The 17,283-nt window shown below is 47.0% G+C and overlaps 4 protein-coding genes across 8 annotated transcripts; 1 reads left to right on the top strand and 3 right to left on the bottom strand.

Moving 5' to 3' along the window:
- The first annotated feature begins 194 nt into the window (after positions 1-194).
- LOC117141861 (general transcription factor IIH subunit 4) lies at positions 195-1,979 on the top strand. The gene is made up of 2 exons (XM_033305541.1): positions 195-530; positions 590-1,979. Exons 1-2 carry the CDS (start codon positions 232-234, stop codon positions 1,788-1,790), a joined length of 1,500 nt encoding a protein of 499 aa, XP_033161432.1. The 5' UTR covers positions 195-231; the 3' UTR covers positions 1,791-1,979.
- A 121-nt stretch (positions 1,980-2,100) lies between these two features.
- Positions 2,101-4,153, bottom strand: LOC117141860 (probable Ufm1-specific protease 2). The gene is made up of 2 exons (XM_033305540.1): positions 4,043-4,153; positions 2,101-3,983 (listed from the first exon to the last, which is right to left on the bottom strand). The coding sequence occupies exons 1-2, from the start codon at positions 4,079-4,081 to the stop codon at positions 2,199-2,201; spliced, it is 1,824 nt and encodes a 607-aa protein (XP_033161431.1). The 5' UTR covers positions 4,082-4,153; the 3' UTR covers positions 2,101-2,198.
- Positions 4,154-4,692: 539 nt separating this feature from the next.
- On the bottom strand, positions 4,693-14,634 carry LOC117139099 (microtubule-associated serine/threonine-protein kinase 1). 3 transcript variants are annotated; one of them, XM_033301227.1, is made up of 11 exons: positions 14,517-14,634; positions 11,814-12,572; positions 10,883-11,409; positions 10,251-10,810; positions 8,846-10,112; positions 8,387-8,783; positions 7,941-8,314; positions 6,712-7,869; positions 6,329-6,644; positions 5,310-6,263; positions 4,693-5,237 (listed from the first exon to the last, which is right to left on the bottom strand). In XM_033301227.1, the coding sequence occupies exons 2-11, from the start codon at positions 12,469-12,471 to the stop codon at positions 5,038-5,040; spliced, it is 6,411 nt and encodes a 2,136-aa protein (XP_033157118.1). In that variant the 5' UTR covers positions 12,472-12,572; positions 14,517-14,634; the 3' UTR covers positions 4,693-5,037. The 3 variants fall into 3 exon arrangements, with proteins under 3 accessions (XP_033157118.1, XP_033157121.1, XP_033157120.1); XM_033301230.1 differs by having other exon boundaries at positions 14,526-14,628; XM_033301229.1 differs by lacking the exon at positions 14,517-14,634 and adding an exon at positions 14,482-14,500.
- A 429-nt stretch (positions 14,635-15,063) lies between these two features.
- LOC117141108 (DCN1-like protein) lies at positions 15,064-17,158 on the bottom strand. Of its 3 annotated transcripts, none has more exons than XM_033304430.1 (2): positions 16,886-17,158; positions 15,064-16,352 (listed from the first exon to the last, which is right to left on the bottom strand). In XM_033304430.1, the coding sequence occupies exons 1-2, from the start codon at positions 16,886-16,888 to the stop codon at positions 15,489-15,491; spliced, it is 867 nt and encodes a 288-aa protein (XP_033160321.1). In that variant the 5' UTR covers positions 16,889-17,158; the 3' UTR covers positions 15,064-15,488. The 3 variants fall into 3 exon arrangements, 2 of the variants coding, with proteins under 2 accessions (XP_033160321.1, XP_033160320.1); XM_033304429.1 differs by lacking the exon at positions 16,886-17,158 and adding an exon at positions 16,684-16,728; XR_004459457.1 differs by lacking the exon at positions 16,886-17,158 and adding an exon at positions 16,456-16,677 and having other exon boundaries at positions 16,262-16,352.
- Between the last annotated feature and the right edge of the window lie 125 nt (positions 17,159-17,283).

Genomic DNA, 17,283 nt, shown 5'->3' with positions numbered 1-17,283 from the left:
TTTTAAAAATGAACTTAAATATAATAACATTTACTACTCAATACATCTATTTATGCATTAGGTGTAAATCAATTGGTTTTTTTATAGTACAATAAGTGCCCTTTTACCTCAGCGAAAACCCCCTTTGTAACGCCCTTGATAAATACTATCGATTGTCCCCCGACGAAAGACCGGCTATCGATGACAACGGGATGAAAATATTTTGTTTACGAATTCGACATTCGAATCGTCATGGCCGACACGAAATCCGGTAGTGGTCGGCATTCGGCTGCCGGGGGAAGTGGAAACACCGTCCTGTCGCCCTTGGGGCAGGGTCCTGCGAACTTGGAGTGCAAGGACTTTCAGGAGTATCTGCGCACCCGCCAAACGCCAGAGTCGTTGGAGAAGCTGTACAACTATCCGCCCATTTGTTTGGCCGTATTTCGGGAGCTTCCCGAGATAGCCCGGCAGTTTATCATAAGGATACTGTTCGTGGATCAGCCTGTTCCACAAGCGGTGGTCACATCATGGGGTGCCCAACGTTGTGCCAAGTAAGATTGTATCATATTGGATTAAATACATCATTGCAATGCATTCATTACTTTTGCAGGGAGCAAGCCGAGGCTACCAGCTGCCTGACGGCTTTGAACGTCTGGAGGGTCACAGCCATTCCGGGTGGCCTTTCTGCGTGGGAGCTCTCGCCCACCTTCAAGAAAAGCGTGCGCCAGGTGCTGCTGGGCGGCGGAAAGCCTTGGCCTATGACCAACACGCTGGATAAGGACTCGAAGCCCAGGGACATTGCTTTTCTGGATACATACGCCATGTCCCGCTGGCGCTGCGTGTTGCACTACATGGTCGGCACCGGAAATCGCAATGGCACCGATGCGGAGGCCATTAGTCCGGATGCCGTTAGGATTCTGCTGCACGCCAATCTCATGAAACGGGATGATCGAGACGGTATAACAATAACCCGGCAGGGCTTTCAGTTCCTGCTGCTGGACACGCGAGCTCAGGTGTGGCATTTTATGCTACAGTACCTGGACACGTGCGAAGAAAGAGGAATCAGCCTGCCAGAATGCTTGTCCATGTTGTTCCAGCTCAGTTTTTCAACGCTGGGCAGGGATTACAGTTCGGAGGGGATGAACAGTCAGATGCTGACCTTCCTGCAGCATCTACGGGAGTTTGGACTAGTCTTCCAACGTAAACGTAAGGAGGGACGCTTCTATCCCACACGTTTGGCTCTGAATGTGACAAGCAAGGAGGCGGCTGCGACTGCTTCTGTGGCCATGGATGAGGAGGCCACTCAGGACTGTGGCTACATCGTGGTGGAGACGAACTACCGAGTGTATGCCTACACTGATTCTCCGCTCCAGGTAGCCGTGTTAGGTCTGTTCACGGAGCTCCTCTACCGCTTTCCCAATCTCGTCGTGGGCGTGCTGACCCGCGATTCAGTGCGCCAGGCGTTGCGTGGCGGTATCACGGCGGAGCAGATTGTCTCGTATCTGGAGCAGTATGCGCATCCCAATATGCGCATGGTTGAGTCAGCCATTCACTCTAAATCCTGCCTGCCACCCACAGTCGTTGATCAAATTAAGCTGTGGGAACTAGAGCGAAATCGCTTCACCTACACCGAAGGCGTGCTGTACAATCAGTTCCTCTCGCATACAGATTTCGTAACGCTACGAGACTACGCCCAGTCGATCCACATGCTGGTGTGGCAAAATGAGCGAACTCGCACCATGGTGGTGCAAAAGAATGGCCACGACGATGTCAAGCGTTACTGGAAGAAATACTCTAAGAGTGGTGTTTAGCCCGGGATGACGACCAATTGGGCAGTTATTCTAGGAGTAACATCTGTCCCCATTTTGTTACTAAGCTAAAACTTTAAAATATGGTTTAATAAGGGAGTGGGATACATATAAAGCATCGACATTCAACATACAAGTGGAATAAAATTAAAGTACACAGGTATCATACACATCAAAACATAAAACCAAAAAAGCTTTTCCTGGATTGTCATTTGGGGCAAAGACACTAAAATAATTATTCTAGTGTCTTTGTTTAGGGTGAGTCGACTTGTAATATTGCCAAACGTAAAACAGTGAAGAGACAACTAACAAATGCATACAAAATAATTTTATTTACCTTTATTTAGTCCTATAAGCAAATCTAAACATCCTCTCCTACCTAAATGCGAATGGAAAAGAAGCTAGCTCAACCTAATACAAAATGGGCCGCTGGGGCATGCAGAGATTGTAGTAGCTGCCCTTGGCCCAGAAGTCCATGCCCTTCCAGCCGCACCAACCCTTAATTTGAATGGTGGCCAAATCATCGGCACCTGTATAATGGGGATCCAAGATGAGGAACTTCACCTGACCCGTCTGCACGCAGTAGTCTACTCCGATAATGGTGTGGGCCAGCACACCGCCACCAATCATCACCGGTGTTCCTTGCGTTTGGAAATGCATCGCCAGCTCAGAGGCAATAGTGGCCAGCTCAGCTCCAGAGGCTACGTGCAGAATCTTTGAGTCCACGTTAAGGAATCCCTGCAGACACATGCTGATTTCTGTGGAGCCAATCCACTGAGAAGACCCCACGAATGCAGCAGGTTTGTCGTTGATCTTGTGAAGGTATTCCTGCACCTCCAGATGGGTCGGAATCGGTGCGTTCGTATAACCCTGCAGCACAAACCAGGAGCAGATCGTCTGCAGCGAGCGATAGGCGCATCCCCATCCCTTGTCCTGCACCTGCTGTTGCAGGTAATGATAGTAATGGTAGTTACCATTCACTAAGTACTCTTTGCCGTCGACAACTCCACTGGGACGTAATCCAATGTGGGTATTTAGCAGTGGAGTCCATGGTGCGTCCTCCGTTTCACCTAGGAAACGCATCTGGTTGGACCTGCGGAAATAAGGACGACTGACGGGCAAGGCAAACTGTCGATGCAGGCGCTTGCGTCTCTCTAGCATGCTTGGTGTATCGTCACTCAGACCTTCCAGATATGCGCAGCTCACGAAGTGACCAAACTCTTGTGGGTAGAAGTGATAGCTAGCGGGCACCAGCAGCTTTCCACTTCCCGACTCCGTGAGATGCTCAATCAGGCTCAATTCGAACAATCTGAGACCTCTGCAGATGCTTTCAATGAGCACGTCGTATAGCCGTTGGAGCTTCGTCTTGCGGCAGAGAATGGCCATGGCTTCGATCTCTAATGGTACCTGGACTCGGATCTGTTCCTCATTGGTCACAGCAATGCTGAGTGCCGGATGAGGTGGTTCTCCAGCCACGGGATCACGACTACGCGACCGCATCACATCTATGTGGATCACCTCGTAGTCACAGCCAGTCGGAGCCAGTCTCTTGACTGGCGTGTTCTGACCTTTGGGCTTCTTTTTGTCGACACTGGCAGTCTCTTTTTCATGTCCTGGAGTGGGAATGACGTCTATAAGATCCTGAATTTGGGAATCGCCGCTAAACTGTTTGTCCAGTGGACCGTAGTTATTAATGAAAATCTTTGTCTGCGGAACGTTAAACACTAGATTTCCGTCGGCTACCCTTTTGCGCAGCACATGCATTTCCCGGGACACAGATTCCGGTGTGGCGGCCGTTTGCAGAAAGAATCCGCACTGCAGCCGGGTGAAGCAGAAGTCGTTGTACAACTGATATGCCTCCATAACCTCGTAGGGTACCTCCTCCAGCTTTCCGTGGACGAAAAACGAGGCCCGCAGGCCCACCAAGGTGCCCAATTCGCATTGCAATAGGATGGGATTATCGGTGATATCCACTGATTTGATGACCTCATTAAGGTGCGCCTCGCCATCGGTGCAACCACCAAACTTGACCAGTCCGCATAGATCCAGTTCCGCCGGAAATCTGTGTTGGATCTGCTCGTAGTTCAGCTGTCCCAAACTGGACTCAATGTTGAAACTCAGAAGGAGTAAGGTACCTTCTCCATAGAAAACTCCAAATAAGCAACCACTGCACTGCTGCTTTGTTCGCTCCAGGCGCTAAAATTGGGGAATTCGGGTAAACGATATATGGTTAAATAAGCCATTTATAGTCTCACCTTCAGCAGGAACGCAGATATTTTTAGTTTGGGCAGCATATTTTTTATAAATGTATGAAAAGAAAAAAAGTAATACGGCCACCAGAGCAAATGTTGCACAGCTGGCAATTTTTTATCGATAACTGAGTCTGTATGGTATTTACCTATCGACTTACATATGTATATTAATTTACTGGCAAGTATTTGATTTCAAATAAATTGTGTTTGAATTGAAAAGAATGCATTAACATTTTAGTAGGATTTTAGTTTAGGGATTCATTGGTTTAATTTGAGACATGTCAAATATTTGTACAACGCACTTTGTAAAAGAATGAGCTTTGTAAAAATTAAATTTATGAAAATTTTTGTTTTAATAGACAAAAATAATGTTGTGCGCATCAAAAATGCAATGTACGATTACATATAAAGGCCAACGTTTTATACAATAGTCCATTACTTGCCATCTGTACAACTAATTAAAAAGTCGGTTTAAGTACACACACATATAACATTTATTTAATATATAGTTTATATTGAATTCGGCATAGTGTATAGATTCGCAAAAATGTTATAAACGCAGCCCAACGCCGCGCCACTGGCTCCATGACTCTCCCATCGACTATCATCCGTAGTCCACAATTCGTTAATTCTATCAATGTTACACATTTATATACAGTACATAATTGCGTGGTGCCTCTTATATTTGCTTCAACTGGAATATCGTGCTCCTTCTCGATTTGCTTTCGTGCCTACTAATTTACATTAAGAGTTTTCAAGCGGTTTTGTTTTGTTTGCCTTTAGTTAGGACATCTACAAACTACTAGGCTTTAGAATTTTCTAATTAATTTCATTGCTAAATTGTATGATTTGCGCAAAAACAGAAGCTTACTTAGAGAAAACAAGTTTAAAACGCAACTCCCGCTCTATATTGAATTCCTGCGGCCTTCCATTTCCATAATTATTTAAACGCGAAACTTAAAACACAAGCATCCATATCCACCGCGTCTACTCTGGCGCTACTTCCTCTGCTTGGCAGCAGAAGTGGCTGCAGATCCTCCTGGTCCAGAGGTTCCTCCACCGGTCGCAACCGATGTATCCTTGCGTGGAGCTGTGGAGATGGTCACGCTTGGACTGGCGGGCTTTGTCGTTGTCATCGAAGTTTTACAGCCACTGTTGTGGGGTTTAGTTTTGGGCGTTCCAGGAGTTGTGGTCTTACCTAAAAATAAATGAAGGAAAGAAATGTTAAATATTATTTGTTTTTTTTTTTTTTTTGCGTTAAATCTATTACCTTGGTCGACCTTCTTGCTTTTGCCAGCAGGCTCCATCTCTGGCTGCTCGGTGGCCTTTACCTTTGTCGGCTTTTCCAGGGTTTGAGTGGGCGAAGATGAGGATTCCCCCTCCGCGAACTCCTCGATAGCAGGCATGAATCCCTCTGACACACTGCTGCTCTCTTGGGTACTGGTGGGCGAATCTTTCTCCTCCGCAATACGCGGTAAAGGCTCACAATTGGCCAGGGTAACCACAGCGGTGGCACTTGGTTCAGTTCCAGCAGCGGTTGTGGAGACCACTGTTGCCATAGCAGTTTGTCTTTGAGATTCCTCAGAAGCGGCAGGCACCAACTGCAGGGGTTGAGCTGTCGGAGCCCCCAAAACTGCTCCTCCAGCTCCCGATGCACTGCCGCCAGGCGTCGACCTCCAAGTCGTGGTCACCACTCGTTGGTGGGTCGGCTGCTTGATAGGCGGCGAACAGCATAGTGGCGATATCTTTGTTTCCGCGCTACGGGGATGCAAGCGATCCGGCGACAAGGCGCGCCTTAGCAGCGGAGAACTCGGTTCCGCTGACTTGGTTCGTGCAAATCCTGCCTTCTTGGTGTTTGCGTTCACCGCCGTCTGCAACGTGGGCAGCGTGCTTCCCGGACTATAAGACTGTGTGGTGTTTGAGGCACCGGGCTGATGGCCCACCAATGGAAAGGCCAATGGGGAGGGAGATCTTGTGGGTGACGATGGCAGCGGTGACGGTGAAGGGGTTCGCGCCAACGGAGAAAGAGGAATGTGACCCACAGACTTCCGTCTATTCGGCAACGAATTGTTGTTCGTGGTATGCAAAGTCTTTAGGCCTCCGGCGGGATTGTTCGCATTGCCCCCGCCTGCTATTACGGCGGTGGCTGCATGCAGCTTGTGCTTGAGACCATGTAGAGTGGATGGACGCTGATACAGCTGCGGAACGACTCCAGTGGGAGAGACTATACGAAATAGGTAAGAAATATTCAATAAACTGATAATGCATTGTTGTGGCTTATCCCATTACCCGGTACATTTCCAACAGAGGTGGGGTTGCTGCCAACGACGGCTCCCACATGGGGCAGGAGCACCAGCTGCGTGGGTGGCGGAGCAGCAGATAATTGCACACTGAGGGCCGAGGGAGCAACTGCAACGGATCCTGCGTTGCCACCGTGATTGGAGCCACTTGAGCCGGTGGGTGTGTTAGGCGAAGAGGATGAGGGCGACGTGGATTGCGATGAAGAGTTGGCTGCCGACTGACAACAGCTGCTGTGATACGAGGAATCCAAAGGCGACAAATTTCTGGCCGATGGTGTGGTGGGTGAACTGGTGCCAGCTGAGTACTAAAATGATGCATATTAGGTAGTAAACAAGTTTGGCTTTAGATATGGTGCACCAGAAGGATCTTACCTGCTGCATCTCTGCATTTGCACGCTTGCTGCTTATACGGCGAAACAGCGACGTCTTGCGCTTCTTGTCGTGCTCTCGCTTTGTCTGCTTCTTTTGGCGATTCACACCTTTCTTGGCCAGCTTGCTTTGCATGAGATCGCGCTTGCGGCCACCGCTCTGGATGCTGGTGTGCTCGAGGGGAGTGGCCCGCAGGGTTACGTGCTCGCCACCACTAAGAAGCAGCTGCAGGACCTGTGTGTGGAACAGGCCTTGCACAGCCTCCCCATTAACATGAGTGATGAGATCCGCTGGCCGCAGTCCCGCCTCAAAAGCTGGACTGCCCTCGTCCACGGCCATAACCAAATGATGCATTGTATAGAAGTCCGTGTCGCCATAGTATACACGGATGGTATGGACAGTAAAACCAAACCCACGCGGACCACGACGTATGATGATCGGAGGCTTCAGATTTGTAACCAATGGCGAGAGCTCTCGACAAGGAGAAGTATCCCTAGAGCTGGCCGTACTGGAGCCATTGCCTCCACCACCTGGCGATTGAATGCCACATAACTGCGCAGCCAGTTGACTATTGTCTAGAGATGTCATAAGTGACAGCCCCAAGGCGGATGCAGATTTAACAATCGACCTGGACCGATGATGCTTCACACTGCTTCCGCTAGTACTGCCGTCCATGGATTTTGGTTGATGCTGCAGTGCCAGCGGAGATTGTTCTCTTGGCAAGTTCATGTTCTCCGTTGATGAGCTGCCCGCGGATATGGTTTCGTCCTCTATCGAGATGGAGAAACGCGGCAAAATGTCTCTGGCGCAAACACCCTTTCGTTTCCGGTTAATCTGCGGCGAAAAATCATCACTGTCCGTTTGCGAACTCTCTGGCGTGCTGCGCGAAAAGCTGCCCACAGTTGCTGTTGGCGGAGTGGCCGCCATTGCCGCCTGAGTTTGAGTTGGTGGCGGAGTGGCCGGCGTACTAATGATGGTGGTTGTGTTCGGTGGCATGCTATGCCGCTGCTGCATTCGCTGCGTGGCCCCGGGATTTGGTTGTTGGAGATAATGCTTTAGCATTCGCAGCTCAGCATCGTTTCCAATAGTCACATTGTGCAACAATTCAGGCAAGTAATCGGCATCCGGGGTGGACGGCACCTTCAGGCAGCTGGAGGAGAGCTAAAAGAAATGTTTCAATATTAATAAAACACATCATTTTCAAATAAAGCCCGTGTAGAACGAATACTCACATCTAGCTTTCGCAGTTGTGGCGTGTTCAAGAATTTGTTGACCACTCCGTCGTGGGAGGCGCTACCCGAACCACTACCACTACCGCTTCCACTACCGCTTCCCATTCCCGATTTAAGTTTAGGTATAGCGCCAGTTGATGTGGCTCCTACGGTAGCTGCGGGAGTCTCCTGGGCACGCGATGGCAGCGATGCAAGTGGTGGTGGACCCGTTGGCTTCGCTCCATCGGTAGACGTGGGAGTGGCATGCCGCGACCAGCTATAATGCTGTTTTCTGTACTGCGGAGTATACGAATTGAAACTGCCAAAGACGGGAGTGTCATCCGTGTCATCGGTATCTTCTCCACCTAGATCATGGTTATAGCGATCCATTCGGGCTGTTGAAAAAATATTTCAACAATTTATCAATAGGTAGTTAAAATTATTTTAATATAGCTTATAGAGCTTACTGTCAAAATAACTGGTATCATCATCGTGGGACAACTGCGGCACAAACTCAGCCTTCTGCCGCAAAAGAGAATTCCAATCCATGCCCAGAAAGTATTCGTGCTCCTTCATCTCCAGTGCACCCGATTGAGTGCCCAGACGATCCCGTGGATTCTGCTGCAGCAGCTGCGAGATTATGTCCTTTGCCTCCGCTTGAACAGGCCAGTCCTCACTGTCCGGCCACTCGATGTCATCGTTGACGGTGTGCGCAAATAGTTCCTCTGTGGTTTCGCCAAAAAACGGCACACAACCGATGAGAAATTCATACAGAATGATGCCCATGGACCACCAGTCGACTGGTTTGCCATAGCCTTGGCGCAATATCACTTCGGGTGCAATATACTCGGGTGTGCCGTACACCTTAAGAGACGTTACATTGAAAAACATGTTTTTTTTGTGGAAACTGAAGAATATTTGCATACCTGCTTGTCGGAAAACTGCCTCGTCTCCGAGTCGATATAACCCTCATACAAATTGGTGGCCAAGGACATTAGACCCATTTTGGAGAGCCCAAAATCTGTTAGTTTGATGTGACCCAAGGCCGTGATCAATAGGTTGTCCGGCTTAAGGTCGCGATGAACGATGCCGTAGCTGTGCAGATACTCTACGGCTAATACTGTCTCGGCGAAATAGAAGCGGGCCATGTCCGCGGGCAGTGGCCCGATGTTCTTCAGCAGCGTTCCGCAGTCGCCGCCCTCCACGTACTCCATCACCAGGCACAAGTGCTTCTTGGTCTCAAACGAACAGTACATGCTGACTACAAAGGGATTGTCGGCGAACGAAAGAATGTCACGCTCCGCAAACACCTGCTCCACTTGGTTGCGCAGGATGAGATTATTTTTGTTGATTTTCTTCATGGCAAAGCGTTGACGGGTGGTCTTGTGCTTCACCAGGTAGACGGCTCCATAAGCACCATTTGAGATCAGCTTGACAATGTCGAAGTCGTTTTCTTGGGGTGAGGGTTGTTGGACTCCACTGCCAGTTGCTGTTGCAGCCGAACCTCCGGTTATTCCTTCAGCTCCTGCCACCTTCAAACCCGATCCTCCAACTGAACTACTTGATCCTCCCTTCTCCTCATTCATCTGGCTAATAGCCAGCGCAAAAGAGGGTGCCGTGTCACACGAAGCCACTGGCGTTTGAGGAGGCTGCTGAGGTGTCGCTGTGCCGCTTCCCGAGTCCATAGCTATGGCATCCAAGGCCAGGCTGCTCAGCTGCTTGGCTGCACTGGTTAGGGGCGAGTTGAGTAGCAAACTGCCACCGGGTTGCAGTGGATCCGCATCTACGGTGACTTGCTCCGAGCACATCTGCTGTGTTTCCCTTAATTCCTGCTGCAGTTCTGCGATTGGATCACGGTTTAGGCCCAGCTTGTGGATGATGTATTGCGGAATGTCCGCCTTTATCACAGGCATAGCCTTGGCATGTCCTTCAGCAGCTTCCAGTAGCTCATAGAATTCTTGCGGATCGAATTCTAGGCATTCCAGCAATCGAGCTGGTCGCGAAATAATCAACAGCAGCTTTTTAATCACACCATTTAGTTCAGCTGCCGCCTCGGGAGATTTCTCCTTTGTCTCCACCAGCAAACGCTCCAGATTTTCACTCAGCTCATAAAAGTATTGCGAGGTTATCAACTTGGCCTCAGATTTGTGCAGGCAATCCCTTGCCATTTCCAATACTTGATGATGCACAAAGCTGCAAGGGAAAAACAAAAATAGTTTTAAAGGATCTACAAGGAGGATTTGATATATGTATAAAGCAGAAATCTGCCTGTATCATATACTCGATTATATCTACTCAAAATGATTGCATTGTTGTAGGGTTTAAACTCACCGCACTATCGGCTGCGAGTCCCTAAAGCTATTGCATGCAGCACTCTTGTTTTCGTTGATAAAGAGCTTCAGCCGCTCTTCCATTTGCTGTGTGGCCTTGGGAAAACGCTCCTTGTACAAAGTGTTCATTACGGCAATCTCATTGTCCACGATTGGTGAACGCGATGGGCTGGAAAGCGATCGGGAGCGCGGACGAAAATAGGGCGACATACGACCACCAACTTGCATTGCACTCGAGGCTGAGCTATTCGCGGATGAACCACCATTACCAGCACCACCACCTGCTTGCTGACCTCCACAGGTTACGCTCAGCTCGGCACAGCAATTAACGCAGGCCGCTGTAATCGATTTCTGGTGCTGCAGCTGCGTTGGCTTCGGTGGCTGGGGCGTCAGTTGCTTCTGGGAAACGGCTAGCAACAGAGCGCAGTGCTTGGGACAATGCTGTTTGAGGTGCTCGGCACAGCAGGCACCGGCGGCCACGGCAGCGGCATCCGCCTCCTGCACTCCGGGCGGAATGTTGTGCGGCAACTGGTTGAGACCCTCCTGACTCGAGCACTGAGACTGTGATACATGAAGCCATTAAGCTATTAACATACATACATTTGGTTTGGATTATCGAAAAAAAAAACTTACCGATAAATTGGAGCTACCAGGCGTGGTTCCGTAACCCGAAGAGGGCAGCGAGGCGACGGACCAACGACGTCCGTCGGCTACAACGCCCCGGCACGAGGCGATTCTTTTGATCGGAGCAAATGCAAATGGCATGGGTGAATTGAGGCGCGGACTATCCACGGGGCTGGCCGAGTATGGGGAATGGGTCCGGGATCCGCCAGCCGCTGCCACGGCAGCCGCGTTGGTGACCAAACTTAGACGATGATGGGCAACTCCACTGGAGGAGCCACCACCGGAGCCAGCACCTCCTCCAGCTGACCCACGCATCACAACGCCATGCAAGTGATGGTGATGGTGGTGTTTGACCAAGCCAATCCCTGCACAGCTGCCCGACCGCGAAATGTTGTGACCGCCCAAGGGAGAAGCCCCAAAGCCAGGTGGCTGTACTGGTAACGGAGCGGCCAGTTCGTGACGAAAATAGTTGCCCGTGAGGCATGGAGCTGACTTCCCCAACGAGGAGTGACGCATACGTAGCAAGTTGGACGTTTCTGCAATGAACAATTTAATACATTTTTTGTATAGATTGTGTAATAGTTGGACAAGAAAACTTAATTCTAACTTTTGGATAAATGAGTGGCTCTTAACTTGATAGTTTTTAAAAGAAATTCAATAAATACGTTTTGATCTGAACTTGATAACTTTTTTTTTATACGCTTACAAGGGCAGACAGACAAACATGATTAATGCAAAAATATAGGTGTCAAGCTTTGGGTGCTAATTAAGTCAGAACTCACATCTTATCAAAACGATAAAAATAGCTTGTAAATATGCTTCAAATATAAATATCAAAGCTAATATTATCGTTATTGCGGAAATATACATATGTACGCATATATTCTTTCTTTTCGTACGTTAAATCTTTCTTTTTTATGTGGTTGGGATAATCTCTTACCGCCGCTGACAGCGCGCAGCGAGTTGGTGTGCTGCTGATAGGAGATCTTCCGGAGCAGGGCGGTGTATCCCCTAGAGTGCAAGGAACTTGAGCTTCCGCACAGACCGCCAGAGGAGCTCTTGGTCAGGTTCAGGTTGCGCATCATTGAGGAGCCGTTGGTGCTATCGTTGCCGATGGATAACTTGGCCGGCGAGGTGGGCAGCAGCTCCAATCCGCTGCACGACTTGACGCTGCTGTTGCAGGACGACGATGCTACCGCAAGTGCTGCTGCAGCGGCAGCCGCCTCCTGGTCGGAGTCGTCGAAGATGAGTACGCGTGCCGAGTAGCTCGATTGCGGGCGTATCCGCGACAGATTGGCAGTGCTCAAGTGCCGCTTGGGCACCGGGCTGCCGCTCATGGTGGCTGTGGCCGTGGCGCCACTGCTGCTGTCCGCGGATGCCGAGCCCGAGATGGACATGGCCTCGATCTCGCTGGCCACGCTCTGATTGATAAACTCTTGCTCCTGTTGCTCATCGTTCTTTTGCGGCGTTGAGGTGGATATCTTGCTGCCAATTACAGCACTCACTGAGTGGTTGGACGATGTCGATGATGATGACGATGTGACTGGGCCGGCCGCTCCATCGGCTGGACGGGATGCAGCTCCCTCCTGGCGACTCATGTTCGTGCTGGCTTCGCGTTCGCTCTGATCTTAGCAGGATCGCATGTTGTTATCTGTCTCCGGGGCTTTGTTGCTTCGGCTTTTGGGCATGGCGTCGGCGGCTGCAATAAGAGCAATTAATTAGCATACGGCTGGCAAGGCGCTTCCCAGCTCTCAGTTCTCAGTTAACAGCTCACTTCCCATCCCATCCCACACCATACCATCTCCGACATCCAGACGCTGGCAATTGCTTCCACACACAAACCCCTGGCTAATTAATCTCGTTGGGCTGTCACTTTGCACGAGCCTAACAGCTAATAATTAAATATATACGTGTGTATAAATCGGTCAAAAATTGGATCGAAATATACTAATATGTAGTACATACTACACATATTCGTATACGGGAAGCGATCGCCCACTTGGTTTTGGGTGATAGTCCAGAAATTCCACAATGAGCAAGTGCCTGCTGAATGGTTGAATCACAATGCTGTGCAGTGACAAGGGTGACACGGAAATCTCTTTCAACCGAAAATCGAGTCCCGATGACTCAGAGATCTATTTTAGTTGACTAAAAAACCATTGTTTTGAGTCAACAACCTCACAAAATACAATGCTTCTACCAATGCTCATATTCTGCATAAAAATACTAACAGAATTTCTTAAATTATCGACCAAGAATTTTTGCATATCAAGTTCAAAATTGTTTGACATTGTACATTCTATTAAAATGACTAAACAATACAATTGGAATTGAGAAATTTAAGAAAGCTAAGTATCAACAAAGTTTCTAATTTAGACGAAACTTTTCCAAATATTTGTATAACGAATTAGACCGCTAGGAAATTTATAAACACATATACATACTTATATGCTAACAAATATACATGGATTCAATAAAAGTTTCTCAAGTTCATACTAATACATACAGAAGTGTTCAAAATTTACAAATTTCAAAAGACATTCGAATTTTTTCAATACTATGTGATGTGAAATTATTTCCTTTAAATCTTTGTGTGAAATTTCCACATTTTAAGACATTCTATCTTGAAAGATCATTAGGTACAACAAAGTGAAGTGCATTTGAAACAATATCACAAGTAAGTGCAGTAATGATCATTCCGAAATCGTCAGTTAACAATTCTGATAAATATTGATAATGAAAAAAGTTACTGCAGGCTGCGTTTGTTTATGGAATTGAGCGGCTCGTTCCACGACTCCAGTTTCCAAAACTTACACGTTTCGGCTGAGTTTATACACTCGAAAGCAAACCAAGAAACCCAGTTTCGGTTCCATTGTTTACCCTCCTCGCTGTTCTGAATAAAAGGCTACTAAATTATACGATTATCTGCAGGGGAGGAGCAGAGCTGAGCAGAGCGGAGTGGATGTGGTGGGTTGGGATCGGATCTCGAGACGGCAAGGGGCTAACAGCTGTGTGAGCGATATAAGCTATACGACACTATAGTGCACGATCGTAAAAGGTGCTCCGAGGCCTCCATGTAGACGTTGTCGTAGTCCGACGACTTCTGCGGTTATCAGTTTGTTTTCGTTTCGTTTATTTTTGTGTGTTTAGTGGCATTTATTCACACACTGTGCGGATTGTACACTAGGTGCGCACACACACGGCCAACGGGGCGTATATTTGTTTAAATTTCGCCCACTCGAGGCGAGACGCGCGAGTTATTCACATGATAATTGGATTTGCAAATGCGACCACCGCTGTTTGCACGGATTTGATTATATTGTGTGGAGCGCCCAGAACAGCAGTCACAAAAAATAAATAATAAATAACCAAGGGCAAAGGATTTTCGAGACCAAATTAATTATGGCCAATAGCAAGAACAACAACAACAACAACTGCAGCCACAACAACAGCAAGTGGGGGCTTTGCTTTGGTATGGGTAATGGCATAGCTGTGTATGTGTATGTGTGTGGGGGCGGCGAAGGAGCCCACACACACACACAGCACACGAACACCCACAGACGTTGTGATTACGGGCTTTTTGGTACAATAAATTGTCAGTTTCTCACTTTTACATCGCTTAACACTCGATTTGGAACTTTACATTTCTTACGCAGCATCTACGCTGAGGCAGACACACACACTCGCGTGCCTCGCACGCGATTTAAGGGGTATTACTAAATATTTTAACAGCGAAAAAATCGTTGTAACAATATCAATCAGCCGAACGGTCACATTACTAGCGATGACCCCCGATGCTGCTCAAGTTATCGAATCACGGCAGTGGTGGCACTCCAATCTTAAGATTTTTTTGCCATTGGCGGGGTGTTTGAAAATATAAATTACAACATTCTGTACAAGCAAAAAAAACTCATCTCAGCTTTAAGAATTGAAGGTTGCGTTTTAAGTTACCAGCTGTTTTTAATCCAGAATATATAAGAAAATAATCGATTTTAAACGGTAACTCTTCAGTGTGACCGAAGAAAAGCAATTCTACTTTGTTGAACTTTTTTAAAAATATTTACACACTTAATTTTTGAAAAATAATAAAAAATATTTATTTTTCCGTAAGTCTTCTAAGTATGTGTATATACACTTAAGTAACAAAAAAAAAAAAAAAAAAAAAATTATAAATAAAAATTTCATCAAAATAATAGCATTCGAGTTTTATTTCAAAAGGGAAAATCATTTCAATTTGTATTTATCAATGATAGAAAAGCGTAAAAATTACAAAATATTAGGTACTAAAATAATACCAGAGGGATGTGATTTATGTCTAGTCATAAGCAAAGAAATAATAATTCATTTAGATTCTAATTTTAAGCTTGAAAGTGATAAGCTTATATTCCTCAATTTCTATTTATTTCTAACGGATGAACTAGATGTTGTCTACCACAATCAATTTCAATGAATAGGACGCCGGGGACTTACATTTACTAACTTTATTTATTTATTATGACGCTTTTATAGAGAAAATGTAAATTTACCGGCCTTGCTTAGATTCTCCGTTATTTAGAATAATCAGAATAAAAGCAAATCTATCATTAATGAGAATACAATACAGTGTAACAATTCGTTAGCCATAGTTCATGTTTGTACTGTGCGAGGTCTGGTAGGCGCTGGATATGTTCTTTTGGGAGCTTGAGCTAGCACTGGTCTGCTGCTGGTAGCCGGATCCCGGCGAGGAGTCCTCCTTGAGATGATCGTTCTCCTGGCACCACTCCACAAAGTCGTCTATTAGAACCGGCCAGGCGCCCTCCGAATCGTAGTTGCTCATCCGGTCGTCGATGTTGGTGGCAAAGTCGAGCAGCAGGTTCCACGTATCTCGCGAAATGGCCCGCTTGTGTTTCTCCTCGAGGAACTGGCACCAGATGTCCAAGAACTTGAAGCGCCCACTAAGAACGATGCACCAGTAGGCGATTGCCATTTCCAGGTCAATGCCTTTTTGCCCCGGATCCTTGGCGTAGTTGAAGGTAAAGTGGTAAAAGTCCTTGAACTTGCCGGCGTCGTTCAGCTCCTGCTCAAGGATGGGCAGCTTGGTCTTTAGCTTGTCGATACTATCGATGCCCAGGTCGCACATGCCATTGATAAACTCATCCCGCGAGAATTCGCACTGTACCTCGGCGTGGAATTTCCACGCTATGATCAGCACCAGTTTTGAGTCTGGCTTCAGGTCTAAATCCTCAAGGAAGTGGATTACGCCCTGGGATCCGATCTTCAGGGGATCGCTGGGATCCCGATAGCGCATGAATAGCTGCTCGATGCGCTTGCGATCCAACTCCCGGTAATAGTACTCCGGATTCTGGAAGTAATTGTCGCTGGCCAACTCGAATTTCCAGTCGTTCTGTTGCAAACAGAATATAGCCGTCTGTTCGCCCGTGTGTGTCAGTGATATGAACTTCTTCACCTTATCGCGGTGCGTGCTGGATTTCAGTTTGTTCTGCAAAATCATAATGGGGCGTTACTGCAGATGGCTATGATGCGTGTGTCTTAAAGATCTCGGGATATAGTGGATCTATAGCTGTGGGATTTGGGCTGCTAACCTATGTGCGTTTATTAATAAGATCTGAATACTTCTCGTTTGAATATGAACTATTTTGAATGAAATATATTCACATATCTCTCTGCAAACTGGAATATTTACATATCCCAGTGGTTCCCAGATAAAGGCTTGAATATAAGATTCCTGTCGAGATGAGAGCCATTGACTAATGGGTAACTTATAGTCGGGAAAGGGTACTATACGATTCTAGCGTTATTTTCTTGTTTACTATGGATTTTGCTGCCCAGGCGAATTGCATAAATACAACAGCAGCAGCAACAACAACAACTACAACTAGTGTGCCCAAGCTGGCACTCCAAGAAGAAGCTGCTGGGGATGAGAAAATGGATCGACTTAGCCACGTTCTCCACGGTTCTCATTTTATGCTAACTGGGCCAGCACTCTTTTTGAAAATTTGAAGAAGTACTCACCATTGCACTGCCTGCCACTGGTTCAATTTTCGCACTTGTCTAGAGCTGTGGTTTCCGACTATTAACAACAAGAAACTGCGGACTGCAGGTGTTGGAAAACGACTATTGTTTGCCTGGAGAAACTAAACTAAACACGTATCGCACAGTTCCGTTAGGTTTAATTCGCGAAGAAATTTTTCTTGTTTTGGTAAATCTGTGTTGATTGTTTACACTATTTAGCCATATTTTCCAAAGGGATATTTTTATTTAGTTTTGTTCACTGATGAGTGACCTTCACTTGACAGTTGAAATATACCATAATGTTTCGAAATATACCGAAGCGTAATTAAATAATACCGAAATCACATTGGAAACTTAAATAGAAATATTTGAATTAAAATAATTTACAAATTTTAAAA

The sequence above is a fragment of the Drosophila mauritiana genome, chromosome 3L (genome assembly GCF_004382145.1).
Source record: "Drosophila mauritiana strain mau12 chromosome 3L, ASM438214v1, whole genome shotgun sequence".
Lineage (NCBI taxonomy): Eukaryota > Metazoa > Arthropoda > Insecta > Diptera > Drosophilidae > Drosophila > Drosophila mauritiana.
Note: the sequence above shows the minus strand (reverse complement) of the source record. Positions and strands in the feature narration are given on the sequence as shown.